Raw genomic sequence first — 18,300 nt, 5'->3', positions numbered from 1 at the left:
ATTAACTTTAATCTCGATTCAATTTATTCTTTATTCTTTTCTAATTTTCACCTAATATCAGAAATTGATTGATCGATGTTGAATCAATACCAATTATTTAATATTGATCGACCAATCATTTCTGACTGGCAAAAATTAGAAAAAAATAAATGCTAGTATAATGAAGTTAAACATACCGAGACCTAAATTAATTACATTGATAGAATAATAGTCCTTATATTTCTATCAATGTAGATTAATAGCTTTAATTTTTATTTAATATTTTTTACGTATATATATTTTTAGAGAATGAAGCCTTTGTTAATAAAAGTTCCTCGGGATTCTGTTCATTATATATGTACGTCAGTTTTTAAGTGATGCAGAGAGAGAGAGTGACAAAACAATTGTTTTCCCTCGGCCAAGCGATACGCTTCCTCTTTATTATTAAGACTATACATACAAGATCAGTCAAGATTGAAATAAGTTTAATGAAAAATAAGTATACGATTCTGATTAGTTAACTGATTAGTATTATCTATATTTTTCTATCTGCTATATTTAAATCGATATCATTATGTTTATTCTTTTAATCTTATACCATGCGACCAAAGGAAAGCCGATGCGTTATCTTTAATCATGCACTAATCGGCTTCTACTATTCCGGAACGTAATCAAGTTAGACATTAACATTATCATTAATATGAAGGCAACGTCGCGCGCGAGCAATTAAGGATGTTCTTTTATTCTGAATCACACGTGCCGATAATATAATCAAATCACAGAATGACATAAATTTTTGCCAAGTTGCTTTCCGACAGGAATTAGTTATTATGAAGCAAATTTTATTTTTAATTCAAAGTAATCTCATGAAAATTTACGTCATTTTGTACGTGATGTTCGCTCTTCATACAAATCGATATTCTCAAATATTTAATGAAATCATGCAGTAATATACGTATTTTTCTTTTTGCAATAGATTTTAGACATAAAATATATGCAGTTGTATATTTTATATGCAATAAAACATACGATTACGTATAAAAAATTATTTTTATAAATACAAAATATACAATACATACAAAATATACAATACATAATAATGAAATATATTACTTAATTATACATTTTATAATTTCATATAACTTAATTGTATAATTATGTACAAGTATATTTTATTTTTTATATAAATATACGTATAGGATGAGTCAACAAAAACTTTCCCGATTTTTTTATAATTAACTGATTTATATATTTAGAAAACATTTCCAAATGTCGATATAACTTCAAAGACTTTATTATTATAAGAAGACTTTTCTTTCAACTTTAACACTCTGTATCTTTGAAATCAAGCCGTTTTAGATATATATAATTTAGATATATGTTTTTTGTCTTGAATTTATGAGAATTAAATCGCTTAAAATATATGTTTTAGAGTATTTAATATCCACTCTATATATTTAGTGGAAAATATTTCTGTATATTTCACACAAATTAGTCTGCAGTTATAAAAGAGAAGAATTTTCGTTGGTTCACCCTGTATAATCAATTGTATATGTATAAGATATATATATAGGGTGGATATTAAATAAACATTTTAAGCGATTTAATTCTCATAAATAAATTCAAGACGAAAAACTAACATAATTATATATCTAAAACGGCTTGATTTCAAAGATACAGAGTGTCGAAGTTGAAAAAAAAGTTTTATCTTTTTTTCAAAAATTTCGTAAAAATCATTGAGTTATATTTTGAAATTTCAAACATATACAAAGCTTCATCAAAATAACTCCAGTGCGTTTTCCTTGAAATTTTTGAAAAAAAAATTTTTTTTTCAATTTTAGTATCTTGCATTCTTCAAATTAAGCTCTCTCGATCATATAAAGTTTCATCGTGAATTTGTGTGAAGAATTTGTTTAAAATCTTTTAGAGTACTTAATATCCACTGTGTATATTAATACTGTACATATAAAAAAAATTGATCTCCAATCATATCGCAGTATTGTGGTATTGAATACTGAACATACATGAACAAAGGGAATTGAAACTTATGTAGGACGTGTATTTATTTATTACATGAATGTATTTATTATTCAGAGTGGTACGGGATATATAATACTGTCTCTCTCGAGGTACAATCTTCGAAATCGCACAATGTGCGCTCGGAACCTCTACTTTTCCTTCTATTGTTTTCATTTCTGCCGATCGTCGAGAGCGGATTCGCTCATCGGGCTCGGCGCGCGCGAGCATAGATCCACAGATATGTAAAAAGAATCTATAAAAGTAGAAACGTGTGTAGAGCGATGTATACATGGCGAACTGCTTTATCGCTGAAAAAAATCTCGCGTGACGCATACGCACGCCTGTGTGTGTGTACGACTGTACGCGGCGAGGTTTTACGAGCTCATACATTTGTGGACAGTGTTTCTCGCTGCAGCACGCAGCGATTCTCCGCTTCTCCAGTCTCTCATCACATTTTCCAATTGCATTTTTATCGCCTTGTTCATTGACCCACTCCTTTCTGCAATATCGCAGCCTCTCGAAGCCCGTGCACAAACGATTTATCACGATGACACTTCGATAGTGAAACCATCGGGAATATCGCGGATTAAATAAACGGTTTCATAATTTAACAGTTTTTATAAACAATCTTCCTCTGTACTTTCCACTTCTCCATTCCCGCTTTATCTCTTACTCTTGACAAGCATTGTTCAATTTCAGTCCCGTCGCGTTTCAATTCTTCAAATCTGGTCTCATAGCTTCTTTTGTCTTTAATCTATTTATCTTTTATCTTTAATATATGTTTTTTTATATCGAGGCCAAGAGTAAACAAGCTAAAGTAATAATAGAAGTGTCTACTTAGATTAATTAGTAATTCTGTAACGTTAGTATTTACGGAATCAAATATTATGTAGATATACTTGTGTGAATGAACTCCGAGTATAGTATACTTACCTTATTTAAAAAATGATCATTCTCAAAACTTCTTTACTTTATTGCTTGTAACTTCTTTTGCAACAAGTTTTTACAATGTTTCAAGATGCTAATAGCATTATTAAATCAACAATCAAGTTAATTGTGTTATTATTTCAGCTTCAGTTTTTTTTATGATTATATTCCAAGTCCCACAGTAAGCGGTTTATATAACTGAAGGCTGCATTTAGAATTTACATTTACATATAAACACATAACAATGCTAGGCAAGATCTCGATGATATTAGCTTCTAATTTGCTTATTTATAGCCATTTCTACTGATGTAGATTAATTTTAATTTTGATTTAATTAATTTTATTTTTTTCTAGTTTAAGAATTAGAAGAGAACAAAGAGTAAATTAAACTATTAAAGATTAAAATTAATAAACATTGATAAACATGGATATTAGTTGATTATTCGGATAAGTTTAAATCGATTAATTTATTATTGTATTAATTTATTAATTTATTATTGTATAAACTTTTTTATTAATAAACATATGATGTTTCCTTGTTATTATTATGTTCTTTAATCTAGCGTGAAAAAAATTTGTTTCTTTAATCTAGTGTCAAAAAAAAAAGTTTTTTACATGTTCATTTTTATGAAAGTTATAGCAATCAAGTTATGCAGTAGTTGCGTCCAGCAGAAAAAGCAGCTTTGCAACTGTTGCAAAATTTTTCAATATGATTTATGCACTTAGAGTAAGTGAGGAACTAAGAGCAAGACTAGTCATATTAAAAAATTTTACAATAGTTGCAAAATAGTTTTTTCTGAACGCAGCAGAAAAGTAATGTGTTGTACTCGTGAGAGTAGTAAATACTAACAAAATAAAATCTGTGTGTCATAATTTCACATTTAACAATATAAATAATAATATAACATGATATAACGCATATTATAGTGCATAATAATTAAATTATTGAGTGTGAAGATGGCAACATGATCTTATGTTATTTTTAGTTTCAGTTCCACTAATATAAAAATGTAAGATTATAGATTAAGTTCTAATCTTAGTTTAATTTACTGTTTATCTTTTTCTAATTCTTTTAAAAAAGAATTAGAAAAAAATTAAGATCAAGTAAATAATTGAACCGAGATTATAAGTTAATCTTACATTGGTGGAACTGGACTTAAGGTGATATTCACTGATAATACGTGACATTGAAAGATTAAAAATCAAAGTTCATCGAGAATAGAAAGCCTGGCGAGAAAGAATCCGAAAAGAATCGCAGCAAAAGATGCAAATCTTCGCGCAATCGATCGTCGACACACATGAAAGGCTTACCAGCCATATTCCTTTAAGAATACATATACTCTTTTTAAAATCGTAAAACTTTGGTTATTAATTAAACTTTTACATTTAATAAAACTACATTAATAAAAGTTATCAATAAAAATTATATTTTAGAAATTTTATTTGTTAAATACATACACTTAATGTAACACATAAAAAATTATATCCTCTCCCCTCCCCCCTCCCACGGATTATCATCTTTTTTAAAAAAAAAAAGTACAATGTACTCTTCTCTCTTTCTCTCGCGATTCAGATATGGTAACATTGATAACTCTACAGTGAATTTCGCGAAACCGTTTTCGCGAATAAAAGTGCATTGTGTGAGCCACACAGCAATTAATTCAACGCGAATCGTCGCGAGGCGCGTATGTTGGAAAAAGCCGAGCCGGTCGCCTTTGCATCTGCGCGCGCGCGCGCGTATACACTTAAAAGCGCTAAACTAGCCGGTCTCGCATTATTCGTGCTTCCGCACACATAGCTGAAAGTCGCTGGTAACTGTTACCACTCCGAGGGGAGAAGGCGCGAAGGGGCGAGGTCTGGCCCCCTGGTCGCTCCCCTACGTTCCCAACTATAGTGGGACCCCGAGGGGGTGAAGGAATAGGGGGGGGGCGCGGAAGGGGAGTCGGTACATAACACACATATACACGAGCGAGCGTCTCTCGTCTCTCGCTCGCGTGGCCATGCGTGAAGTCAGCCCCCAATGGCCAAACGTGAGTTTCACTCCGCTCGTTACGCGTATTTATAACTTCGCCGGTCACACGCGTTTACAAACGACGGAGCCCCTGCGCGCGATGCTATCGATTTTTCTGGATCTTCGTGGAGCGGCGATTATGTATGTACATAGGTATATACATATATAATATGTACATACACGCAACGGCATGTATGTGCGAGCGCGTGCGTGTGTGTGTTGTACGCGCTCGCGCCGGCTCGCGGAATTATGTAACACGTTTCGCGTCGCGTTTCTATTAATGTCGCTAATCAGCCGAGTATTAATCACGTCACTCGTATATAGCCACACGCTACAGGATGGCTATTATGTCCTTTTTACAGACAACACACTGGGATGTCGACGATATTTTGTCCTTTTTGAATTTTGGGGACACTGCGTGGGATCGCATCAGTAGGATCCGAGAGGCCTGACGTGAAGGTCGTAGTTTTTAGCCTTTAAACAGGCACGAACTTGCATCGACATGCACGAACTCGACGCTGTTGTTCTGAAATTCGATACAAAGAGACGTTTCTCGCCGAATATGGAACGTTCTGCTTAAATTATGTCCATTTAATTTATTTTTCATCTTCGTAATGCTAGATATAGAAAAAAAGATAAAAATAGATTGAACTGAGATTACGGTTAATCTACGTTCGTAGAAGAAGATGTTAAAGATTAAGATTAAATTAAGATATTAAAATACATTGAAATACAATACAATGATTCTTCGTTTCTCAAATGTTTTATAAAGCTAAAGCCCTGTGTATAGCGGAGGAAACAAGATAAATATATCAGAAGCAAAAAAAATAATAAGTAATAGAGATAACGTTTAAATCTTTCATAATTTTATTATTTCTCTAATATTTAATATTTGTTTTTTTTTCCTTCCAATATTTCTTCTATTGTCTGCAGGATCTAAACTCTCGATAAACATCTCTTTCGCGTTAAATTTCTCGAAGATGTGCGATTTCAGCATTTATGAAACACTCTGTTCTGGTGATAAAAGAATATCAACAGACTCTCCTTATCTCTAGACATAAACGATCGTAAGATGATTGTATAGCACTAGTATACACGAGACAAAGATTATATTTCGCTTTTAGATGCTTGCGTCGGCAACGTCCCTTTATTTCTCGTAATTTCTTGGATAATTCAGCGGATTAGTGCGCTCCGTATATGTAGTCGCTCGCCCCGAGGCCGCTCCCGTGTAATTGTTATACACCACGTAATACTGATCGCGCGGAAGAAAAAAGGAAAACGACAAGAAGCTGAAGCTTCACGGTGCATTTTGATGATTATTACCTCTAGTCCCTCGGTTTTTGCCGACCGAACCGGTTTTTAATAAAATTCAGCTCTTCGATTATGTCGTCGGATGTACGATGCAATCGGAGAGCGCATCGCCCGGCAAGGTTTGACAGAGATAGATGAGCGAGCAAGACAAAGAGAGAAGAACAGAGCGAGAACGACAGGCAAAGAAAGAGAGTCAGAGAATGAGAGGTAAAAAGAGAAAGAGGAGTATGAAGAGAGAAAGAGTGGCAGACAAAGAAAGAGAGCGAGTGAGAGAGAGAGAGAGAGAGAGAGACAAAGAGAGAAAGAGTGATGGGAGACAAAGAGAGTGAGAGAGAGAAGCAGGTAAAAGCGAGGGATAGAGGCACTTAATAGAGAAAGAGAATTGCAATAGAAAAGAGCGAGACAGCGCGAACGTCATGTTATTCGCGATCACGTACTCGCCTCCACGTAAGCGAAACAAAGAGATCGATCGGCCGAGTTGCGGGGAGCGACGACCATAGCTATGGTTCCTTTCTCTCTCTCTCTCTCTCTCTCTCTCTCTCTCTCTCTCTTTCTCTTTCTCGATTTACGGAAACGTGATTTGCTTCTCTTGCGGTCTCGCGACTTGGTCTCGCGACTGATCGCGAAATCAATGTGTCTTGATTGACGTGTGAATGAGTTAATAATAAAGTTGAGATCGCGCGCTGCCCATCAGGCCACGGAGGCCAGGCATTATCGGGATTGTTTGCACGAGAAGCAACCGCGCAGATAAAAACGGCACTTCCGATAGAGATGTTATTTTCCAGAATTTACAGGCGTGTTGTTCCATCAGTCCTGCGTTTTACGAATCATCTTTATACATATGTATATTCGTTGTTCCTGAACATCCACGAAGACAAACAGGGATCCATCAAAGAGTCACTGCAAATCCGTATGGGTCTGTTCCAGACAAACTTGCTTAAATGTATGCAAAGGAAGTTATTTAATTGCATTTCACGTATGTAGAATAGAAATGTGATTAAATAATTTTCTTTAAGCGTACCTTTTCTTACGCGGATATACAAGTTTGGCTGGATAGATTCTAAAAAAGATTATTTATATTGGCCGTAACTGTTAGCTTACTTGTTGTAAGCTATGAGAAATTGTTCATTCATCAGTCAAATGTGAGGAGAATAATAGACTTCATTTTCCTCACATTCGATTATGATTTATCTTAATTGATCCTTAATTATTTGATCATGCGAGATCAAATAATCATAGCGTTTTCCATTGGGAAAACTAGTGCAACACTGACGAATTGAATGCAAATTGATATTTTTAATGTTAATAAATAATTTAATTCTTTTAACGTTATCGTGACAACAAAGAATACGTAATTAAAAGGTTTAAATTATTTATTAACACTGAAATATGTGAATTAATTTGCATTCAATTATATTCTTGTCAATGTGTATATCATATTAGTTTTCCTAGTGGAAAATACTATCAGTCTTTAGAACCATGGCACTCAGAAATACTTAAACAGTAAAGAAAACAACTGTTGAATTTGCTACACTAAAAAAAAATTTACTAAATTTTAATAAATATATATTTAAATAATACTAATTAAGGTTTAAGGATTATTATATCTATTATGTTCGGGACTCTTCAAACGACATCTCACAAACACTGCGGATTATTATATCTGTCTGATACCGTTCAACTGATGCCGATTAAGTGATTGTATTTATAAACGCGCGATAAGAGAGAATGTACATACATCATAGATACGTATGGGATTTAAACATGATATGCGATCACGTTTGTTGATCCTCAGCAATGATTTGGACCTGCGGATATCTCATTCGACGGATTTTTTGGGTCGCTGGCAGCATAGAACTTTGAATTTATTATAGATCGTCCGGACCTGTCAGGCAGGTTTTCGAATCTTCGCGTTGTCACAGATTCTTAGGACCGGTATTGTTGGGCTCCTGTAGTATTTTATCCACGAAGACCCTTTTGGAGTCAGGTGTTCGCTATTCCTTCGCGTGTTTAATATATTTCCTGGACATGTATTATGGAATTATTCGGAATGAATTCCGATCAAAATTCACATCATTCCTTAGATTTCTATTGTATTTCCCGTGTTCGGTCGCTTTCTCGGATTCGTCAATCTAAAATTCACAAGGAGTTTATCCACTATTTCAATATTTTTGTCAATTCATGGAGTTGAAAAAAATATCAGATAAACAGGAAGTATATTTTCAACACGTTTATTTCGAGTGCTTCTAAGAGAATCGCTTATAATGTGTTTTGAAGTCGAGATATATATAAAAAGATAATTCTATTTTCTCGTTCCCTATTTAGCACCTAGTCGTTTTTTCATTTTCGTCAATTTAAAATTCACTTCAAGAATCGCGAAGCATATCGAAATAACGGATAAATCAAGGAATAAACAGAAAGATTATTATGTTCCACGCGTTTATCTCGAATGCTTCTAAGAGAATCATTTATAATTTGTTTTGCAATCGAGATATATAAAAAGATAATTCTATTCCCTGTTTAATATTCAGCCGCTTTCTCATATTCTCCAATTTAAAATTCACTTCAAGAATCGCGAAATATATCGAAATAACGGATAAATCGAGGAGAGAGAGAGAGAGAGAGAGAGAGAGAGAGAGAGAGAGAGAGAGAGAGAGAGAGAATAAAAACAGGAAGATTATTATCTTCAACGCGTTTATCTCGAGTGCACCCAAGAGAATTACTTATAATTTGTTTTGAAGTCGAGATGTAGAAAAAGATAATTTTTTCCTCTGTCATACATACGTTCTCGTTCAGTAATCCATTTATCTCTAGCTCTCATCCCGCGATTTCCATAATCGCGGCGGTTTCTCGCCCGAGCGCGTAACTCTTGCGAATATGAAGCTTTTATACTCCGAATGCATCTCGGTCAGATCTATTGTCCGAACGTGACCGTCTTTGTATTAAAACTAACGGCATTTGTAAACGGCACGAGCGCGCTAATCTTGTAACTCTCGTTACATAAATCCTCCTCTCGCGTGCGATCCAACGTGTCCTCCGGATTAGAGGCCGATAAAAAAAAAAGATACTTATCACGTACGACCTATTTGTCAATGTGCGAAAAATAATTCTCGTCGATGAAAGGAAACAACATTTTCTCCGTTTCGTAACAAACGTGACTGGGCGACTTATGGAAAAATAGAGTGATATCGAAATAAATCGACACGAATGGTGTGTCGAATCAGATATTACTCGTCTAAAAAAAGAGGAGTAATGATAAATCGCGCACTCTGAGTATACAGTAAAAAAAAAGAAAAAACTATTAACGATTAAAAAAGTAGTACTCTTTATATGCGACGATAAAATAAATATATCGTGTCGAGTGAATCAACGTTCGAAATGCTTTTCGTGAGACCGGTAGTAGAGCTTACTTAGATCAACCATAGCCATGAGCAAGCGCTTCTTAATACAATTGGAAGTCTTACGCAATATGATTTTCACAATCAGTTTTTATCAGGTTATACATTTTTTTCATATTTGTTATTCTTAAATATAAGTCCTTAAATATAAATTTCTTATCGAAATTCTTGTGTTTTTTTTTTTTAATTATGATTCTTAGTACAATTTCCTTATAGAAATTTAAATTTGTTGGTCAATTAAACACTTATTTTGGGTATTGTTAAAATATTGTTAATAGTAATTTCAATACTGAAAATAAGCAATTAATTGGCCAGTATTAAATTTCTATAACGGTTGGAAATATTAAACATAATTAGAAATCTTATGCAATGCGTATGGTTTTCATTTTTATAATGTCTTTATATCGAATTTTCCACATTTTCTTTTTTTTATCATTCGTCTATATCTTTAAATACAAGTTTCTTATTGAAATTTTTTTAAATTTCGAAATTAAAAAAAAACCTATTTAAAATCCTGATTCTTAACATAATTAGAAATCTTACGCAATGTGTACGATTTTCACAATTAGCTTTTATAAGTTTTTTATTTCCATTTTGATTTGTTATTCATCTACGTCGTTAAATATAAGTTTCTTATAAAAATTCTTGTCAAAAGAAGATTTCTAAATCCTGATTCCTAACACAATCCGGAAATCTTACGTAATGTGTGATTTTTATAATCAGTTTTTATGAGTTCTGTATTTTCTTTTTGATTCATCGTTTTACATCTTTAAGATCTGATCATATGAGCTTCTTATCGAAATTCTCGTCACAAAAAGACTTTAAAACTGTGATTCTTAACAATTTGGAAATCCTTCGCAATGCGCAGTTATCACAATTAGCTGTTGCGAGTTTTATATTTTCTCTTTGATTTGTCATTTGTCTACGTCCTTAAATAAGTTTTTTATCGAAAATTCTTGTCAAAAGATTTTTTTTTTTTAAAATCGTGATTCTGTCGTGACAACTTTTTATCATAACCTTCGCTACAGCCAGGGTCAGCTGATCCCGCGCCTCACAGCAAAACACAACACCTCATTCTGAATTTCTAAAACAGGTTTTTCTCCCCTCCGGGATGCAGCCAGAAAGGAGGTGTGTATGTACGCTCTTCGTCTTTTTACATCAGGAGCGCGGATCTCTCGATTTTTATCCAAATCGCCTACGCTTAAAAAACCCGCTACCGAGCGAAGGGCAGTAATTTCACCTGCGGTTTAATACGCGCGTCTCGTCGCGGCGTTAAAAGCCGCGATAAAAGGTTACGCGACGTAATGCACGTCGACGAGAGATGAGAGTAGGCAAGAGAGAAAGAGAGAGAGAGAGAGAGAGAGAGAAAGACAGAGAAAAGGGGAGGGAGAAAGAGAAGAAAAACAAAACGAGCATCGTGGGTGAAAAAAAACTCGATGTACCGTCGTCACCGGCGGCAACAGCGGATAGATCCCCTCCGAACCGAAGAGGATCGCACTCGCACGTTCTCGCACGCTCTCGCTCGGTCGGGGTGCCGAGCGTGACCGAAGGCCGGCGCGAGTATCGCCGGAAATAGCCGAAGTGCGAACGTACTGCCGAAACGTCACGTAGGCGATGTTGCTAGGCGGTCGACCATAGGCGACGTGAAGTGAAGGGAATGGCGGAGTATCCTCGAGGTGGGATCGCCCGTATAAAAGTCGCGTCAGCGACCGGCGGCCGATCAGTCGAAAGGGTGAATTTGCTGTAGATCTTTGTCAAGAGCTCTCGATTCGCTATCGCTCCGGTGAAAGCTTTCGGTGTTACGAATCCGGTCGCCGATTGTCCGTCGTCAATCTGTTCCCCGTGACCGCTTTTCTCGCGTTTCCAATAGCTTCGTCCATCGTTCACCATCGACATCTCTTTCTCGAGGAAAATCGCGCTGCCGTCCGGCAAGGCCGACGAGAAAGCCGTGTCCATTGTGCGTCCGCCGCTACAAGACTTTCTCGCGAAATCATGGAGGTCCTGCCGTGTCCTGTCAATGTGGACTTCAGCAACACCCGAGGTGAGTGCGTACAGATGTAACGGCTGTCTCGCGACGCCGGTTTCCCTTTAATTCCTCCGTTCTCGCGCTTCAATTGTCGGCCTCTCCGTTTTCTCCTCCATCGAACCGTTGTTCTCAGCTGACAACGCCGGCCGCAATCAGCTGATTTTTGCTTTCGCGACGTTTCGTCGGCTGTATCGCTCGAAAAATTTACTCCGATTTCTTAATACGGACGAGGATTCAATTTCAAGGCACACCGGCAAAATTTACCGGTGAAACGTCGAATTATAGTTGCGTCAGCGTCGATCTTCCGATCGTACGAGGGGGAGGGGATGCCCTTCGCTGTCGTTTTTCCATGTTCCTCGATTGTTCTTCGTTTAGCTTTCCACTTCTAGTCTTCGGTGTTTATAAATGGAATTTTCCTAAAATTTAGCGCTTTCGATCGTCCGGTAAATAAATACGGATTAACGGACACAAAGAGAGTTCAGTTTTAATTGCTTTTTCGGATCGTTATAGAATACAAACAAGATTTCGTCAGTTAATAATGCAAAAACTATAACGTGCATGTATTTCTTTTATTAGGCAATCGATCATATTTTATAAATCGCTTTATTGTGAGATTTTTTTATTTTCGATTTCAGCAGTTTTGATGATAAAAACGAGAGCTCCAGTAATAGTTTCAGAAATGTTAGAACACAAAACGGAAGAGTTGATTGTCCAAGTGGCATAGAACGATTGTGATTTTTGTTATGCGTGACAAGATAGATAAAAAAAAATCGAGGTCAAACGAGTTCGTACGAGCTTACCTCTTCGCCGGCCGCTAGAAACAATGGTCGAGGCAGGCTCGAGATAGAATCGACCGAGTGATCGACATACATCTATTTCTATCAATGTAGATTAACTTTAATCTAAATTTGACTTACTTTCTTTCGAATTTTTAGGAGCAGAAAAAAATTCTTAGAAAATAATTAGAACTAGAAAAGAGTAATAAATAAATTTATCAACTAAGGCCAAAAATGACAAGATTTATTAAATAATAAATTTATTTCATATTACTTAAATTAACAGAACATCACTATAATTTCATAAAAAAATAAGTTAAACCGAACTAGAAAAGAGCAATAATAAAATAAATAATTTATCAAAATTGAGGCAAAAAAATGAATAAATTTATTTATTAAATAATAGATTTATTTCATATTTGTAAATTAATGAGCAGGACATTGCTATAGTTTGATAAAAAGTAGATTAAAACTAACTAATCCATATTAGGTAGAAATAAGCAATAGAAAAAAAAAAGAAATGTTACAGTTTAGATATTTTTTCGACGATCACGCATTGAGTAAAAAAATGCATGGCAAGGTGGGAGACTCGACGTTGGTTGTGTCCTCGCTCCTAACGACTGTTCTTTGTTATGTTATACAGACGTCGGTTTTAAATAATAAAACGATGATCTCATCGCTCGATTAATCGAGATTATATGCTGCGATCAAGTTAATGCGAGCGTAAAATTAGCTAATATCTAGAATCTACTTGCGGAAACAAGAAACACTGATTAAAATTACATTTGAGTTCGGATTATATTTAGATGGAATGGCAGATAACGTGAATCATCATCGAGAAACAAAATATGTTTTTTCATTTCGCCTGTGACTTTCGATTACATCCGATATCGGTTGATTTGTTAATACCTAAGATTATGTCAGTTCCTACTTTTTATCTCGGAAGATATTAAATAGAAGGCTATTATACTTTTCACATATTTTATTATGACATTTTTTGGGCGAAAATTCGTGAGACAATTAAATTACGAATTATTATCTTAAATAATAATTTTTATTTTATTAACTAAAAGAATTGTTATTTAGGATAATAATTCGTTTTTTAGGATATACTATTATTTATCTTAAATATGTAATTTAATTGTTTAATTTGCATTAACGAGACAATTAGTTCAAATTAATTTCATTTAGGTTTTGAAGTTAATTGGGAGAATGACTGTTGAGCTGTCTGTGTGTTGAAGCTTGAAAATAGAAGAAAAAGTGATCTGCCACTTTCTTTTCAATTGACCGCTTTAACTAGTTTATTCACTGGGAGGCTGAGAGAGCGCACGCGCTTAATTTCGTTTAATTAATTGTTACAGCTGGAAACGAGACGGACGAATTGGACGGTGCCTGTCAGGCGTTGGCGAAGAGGCTGGAGGTTGAACTCAGAAGGGCTAAACACGCCCAGCTGGCTTGCGGCGAGGTTCTGCTACCTGCCGATTTGCTGCCCAAGATAGCCAAAGATGTACTTACGATGGCAGAGAATGAGCCCTGCGGCCTTCGGTAAGTAGAATTTTCCATGTTGCCGAAATAACCCTTCCCTTTCTCAAGTGATTCGATTAAATCAATACGATCCGCGAATCCAGATAAATATTATTTCGCGCAACAAGTGTCCATCTGGAAAATGTGGAAAAACTTTTCTCCAAATTGTTTTTTTTTTCGCGAGTAATGTTATAGGAAATATCATTAATTGTATAAAATATTTGAAGCGATTTTTTTTCCAATGAAAATTTGATTGAATTATATTTTTTTTCATATTTTTTAATAGTTTTATTCGGTTATTAAAAAGATCGATGCTAAAAATAAAAGTGTGTAAACTTTCCTCGAGTATCTCGATTCGTTATTGCTATAAATGCTTTTCCAGAATAAATTGATATGTTGTCTAAATTTTCAATATCTTTGAAAAATTGATGTTTGCTTGTTTCAGAGGCTGTACGTTGTTCATCAGCTTCGAAACGGACAGCATGTGCCGCAAACTGTCGAGAATACAGTGCGATCCCAGTACTGTGTCGACATTCGAGCTCTATCTCACGTTGAAACAGGACCACACGTCCTGGCATATGCTGCTGCCTCAATTCTTAAAGTGAGTATAGATTTAATAAAGGAGAATCTTGCAATTAGAATCTGATTTAAATCATTTTAAATTACTTGTGTGTTGTAAACTTAATTTTATATAAAATTATTTAGCTCATTCTTTTGTTTGACTATCTTCAGACTGAGATAATACTCTAGATAATATTCTAGATTCTTTTATTATATTTTATAATTAGCTGTTTTTATTTACATATTTACTTCGATAACATGAATTGCAAAGCCGCCTTCACTTAGATTGTATGATTAGATCGTATCTGAATAATTTTTATCCACTCAGCTTTTTCGTTTCCACAAACTTCGCGTTGCAAAATATACATTTTGTAGATAATGCGATTAGGTGTGATTGTTTGATGTAAGGAAACTTAAAACGATTTGTTGTTTTTTTTCCAGAAATCTCACACGTGGCGGTACCATCATGATCAGTAGGGATTTTACTTTGCAAAAAAAGAAACTCTACAGGTCTTTCCAGCAATCTCATTGAAGTATCTCGGGATCACATACCGGAGTTTTGCACATTGTAACGATCATCCGTTTTGCCTAAACGGGTGCGGCCATTTTTGTCAGTTAATTGCCCTATAGGCGTTGGCCAAATTCATACAATATCGAAGACCAGGAAAGAAAAAAAAACTAAGACGGCGGAAACAGAGGACCTGAGGTTAGATTTCGTCGTTGTAATGGCACACTGTAAAATTTGCGTATCATGGTCGCGATCATGCGAGGTGTTGCATTTAACCCTTTAACTTGGAAATTACATTTGAATTTTCTATATAAATGACACATTTCACTTACAAGAAACAGTAGAAACTTTTTGAATAAAGGTACTTGCACGTACAAGTGCAGGACTGAGATTGATCTGTATGTTAGAATTTATTCAATGGATGTGTAAAGAAAAGAAATAGTTCGTAGAAATGCTGCTTTACAGTGTAAAAATAGTTGCAGTTTGAACGCAACAGATTTACGAAAAGTTAGATCTCGCATCCAAGATCTAATGATGCATAGATCTAAAAGTTGAAGAATCTATATGTCCACCATGATCCATATCTAAGTTCTAGTTTAAAAAAAATTGGATCTAACACGAACAAAAATCCAGATATTTCAATCTATAAGATTAATCAGGGATTAAAGAATTCAGTTGAATTATATTTAATTGTAATCCAGAAAATAAGTAAACAATTAGATTCGAAGGACGCTAGAATTAAAAAAATATTTGCAAAGCTAGTTTATAAGGTATGTAGAATTTGAAGATCATTGGGAGTTGAGGATCGTAGAATTTAAGCTTTCCAAAATCTAGGGATCTAGATTTGGAGTTAGAAGTATTGTAACGATAAGGATGAATCTAACATGTTTTCACTGTTGAATGGCGAGTTAGTTAAAGGGTTAATGACAACATCATCGCTTTTTTGTTTTGCTGTCACCATGCAATACTGTATTCAAGGAGAGGCCTATTACGCGTTCGATAATTGTGATAGCGCGCGAGACAAGTTCTAATAGTGGTAGATCTTATATCGCGAGGAGGTGGTCTCTCGCATCTTCGTTCTTGAAGAGGATATGTGATTATAAGACTTGTAACAAATTTCACGTGATACGTAGCAAGTATAATTAGTTTTTAGAGCGCGTTTTACTGATTAATCATAGTCAGGTAGCTATTAGTGGCGTCGGATGTTTAGTGATCCTTCGAAGTTCGTGTATGTGTGTCTCTCACGGATGAGCACACATTGTCCATTTTTCATTGTGAAATGTGAAATGATTATGCTGGAATAATATGTGACAGCATATTCTCCAAATAGCAACTTTTTATGGATATCTTGCAGGATAGTCCCAGAGAGAAATAGATCCTAATGAGAGACTATCATTTTGTGATTAATCAAGTCACTATTGATATTAACATAAGAATAATTCGAATATATAATCATATAATCGAATTGTATCTTACATTGAGAAGCGTAAGAACTCGAATAATAATTCACATTTTCCAATTAATTTTTACATTTTCTGTCAAACTTTCGAAAACAAAATTTTTGTCTTAAAAATCAACAAAAGTAATTTTAATAGGATGTTCTCATAATGCACATTTTTTGGGACATCCTGTATATCCTGTTGTAGATGATACAGATGTTCAGCCCATACCGTCATTCCATCGATCGATCTTTCTCCCTCGTCATTTTCTCCCTTCATAACAGTCGCTATATGAAAAATCTCTTTACTTTATAATAACATCTTCTCTCGATGTCGCGATGCTGATGATCATTTCTGCGATATCATTAATAAATATATTAATATTTGTCTCATTACCGGGTGATTCGTCTCGACAGTAATTTAAGCCATCGAATTTGTCGGCGCAAAGCAATACGCTTTCGCCTTCTATATTGTTAGTGCGTAATATTTTGTTTCAGTTAAATTTAAATATTTCGCGTTTTGAGATTTTTGGTTCTGCGAGGTATGAAATTATTTCGATGAATTCTGTGAAAAATTCAAAACTTATGAAATTCGTCACAGATGTTTCGTTTAGTTTGCGGGACTAAGAGAAGAACCTTTAACGAAATAGAGTAAAGCGGTACAATTTCTAACACTTCAAAATATATCTTAAACTTATTACATTAAGTGATAAAAATCAATCTTACTGTCTAACGGATAGTTAAAATTGTGTAAAATCATATGCAGACTAATGGCATAATTATATATCCACTAAGCTAGATAGTTGAACTATATATTTCTCGGTGTAATCTGAGAGATGATCCATCTTGAAATTGTATCGCTTTAACTCTGTAGCTTCAAATAGATTTTCACAGAGAAACAATGACGAAATGAGCTCGTCTTTGCTGTTTAACGTTGAAAGGGACGAAAGATTAGAGAGAGGATTAACGTTCTGCTATTAAATTATTGTTCACAATCTTCGCTTCAATTTGTTATGTTATTATATTATTATTCGTTGACTACCGTACGTACTACTACTTACGTTGTGGTTAATATCTGTTCGTGTTTTCTTTGTGTCTAGATTTTTTTTACTTCTTTACCCTTTTTTTCGTTCTGTTTTTTTTTACTTTGCTTCGGTCGCTTTTCGTCATAGTGCGAATTAAAGACCTTAGTGGCGGTATTGTGATATTAAGAATTACGAAGTGATTAAGAGAAAGAAGCAAGTGTGTGATTATCGTTAGGATTTAGATTAAAGACGCTCATATATAAAGTTTTCTTCGCGGGGTCGAGAGAAACGAGTTGCGTAGGGATAACCAATCCCTTCCGTTTTACCTTCGCGCACAAGAGAGAAAAAGTACATTGAAATTGAAAACCTCTTCGTGGTTACAAAGGGTGGCGACGCTTTAACCGGTAAATCGAATATTTATATCAGAAAGTGAGGTTTCCTTTTACGAACTGAATTACAATAGGATGCGTATCGCAACGAGACTCAATGGAATTAGATTGAACTCGGGTTTTTTTGTGATAATGTGAAGCTGTCTCTTTCAAAATCGGCGAAGCAAAAAACCGATGTTGCAAGGAAATTCACTGTTTAAGAGAAAAAAAACTGTATGAAAAGATTTATTTGTATATATTTTATTTTATACGTTAAAATAAATTATAATTTTTATTGAAAAAGAATCTAATCTTTTTCATACGCTCTGTAATTCTATTTTAAAATTTGTTTCTTGTAATTTCGTTATTAATGTGTACAATTAACTAATATTTTTTAGTAAAGGATTTCGGTTATGTAACCTCGTGTGT

At 34.7% G+C, this 18,300-nt stretch overlaps 1 protein-coding gene across 1 annotated transcript; it reads left to right on the top strand.

The window, feature by feature from the left end:
• Positions 1–11,616: 11,616 nt before the first annotated feature.
• On the top strand, positions 11,617–15,373 carry LOC108692915 (protein charybde-like). The gene is made up of 4 exons (XM_018201490.1): positions 11,617–11,686; positions 13,809–13,992; positions 14,417–14,572; positions 14,974–15,373. Exons 1-4 carry the CDS (start codon positions 11,638–11,640, stop codon positions 15,062–15,064), a joined length of 480 nt encoding a protein of 159 aa, XP_018056979.1. The 5' UTR covers positions 11,617–11,637; the 3' UTR covers positions 15,065–15,373.
• Positions 15,374–18,300: the final 2,927 nt, after the last annotated feature.

This window comes from Atta colombica, unplaced genomic scaffold (assembly GCF_001594045.1).
Source record: "Atta colombica isolate Treedump-2 unplaced genomic scaffold, Acol1.0 scaffold83, whole genome shotgun sequence".
Taxonomy (NCBI): Eukaryota; Metazoa; Arthropoda; class Insecta; order Hymenoptera; family Formicidae; genus Atta; species Atta colombica.
This window is presented reverse-complemented; position numbering and strand designations above follow the sequence as displayed.

Coding starts and splice junctions, on each gene's coding strand:
- LOC108692915 (XM_018201490.1), top strand. CDS start 11,638: ATGGAGGTCCTGCCGTGTCCTGTCAATGTGGACTTCAGCAACACCCGA. Junction 11,687..13,808: donor GGACTTCAGCAACACCCGAG/GTGAGTGCGTAC, acceptor TAATTGTTACAG/CTGGAAACGAGACGGACGAA. Junction 14,573..14,973: donor CTGCTGCCTCAATTCTTAAA/GTGAGTATAGAT, acceptor TTTTTTTTCCAG/AAATCTCACACGTGGCGGTA.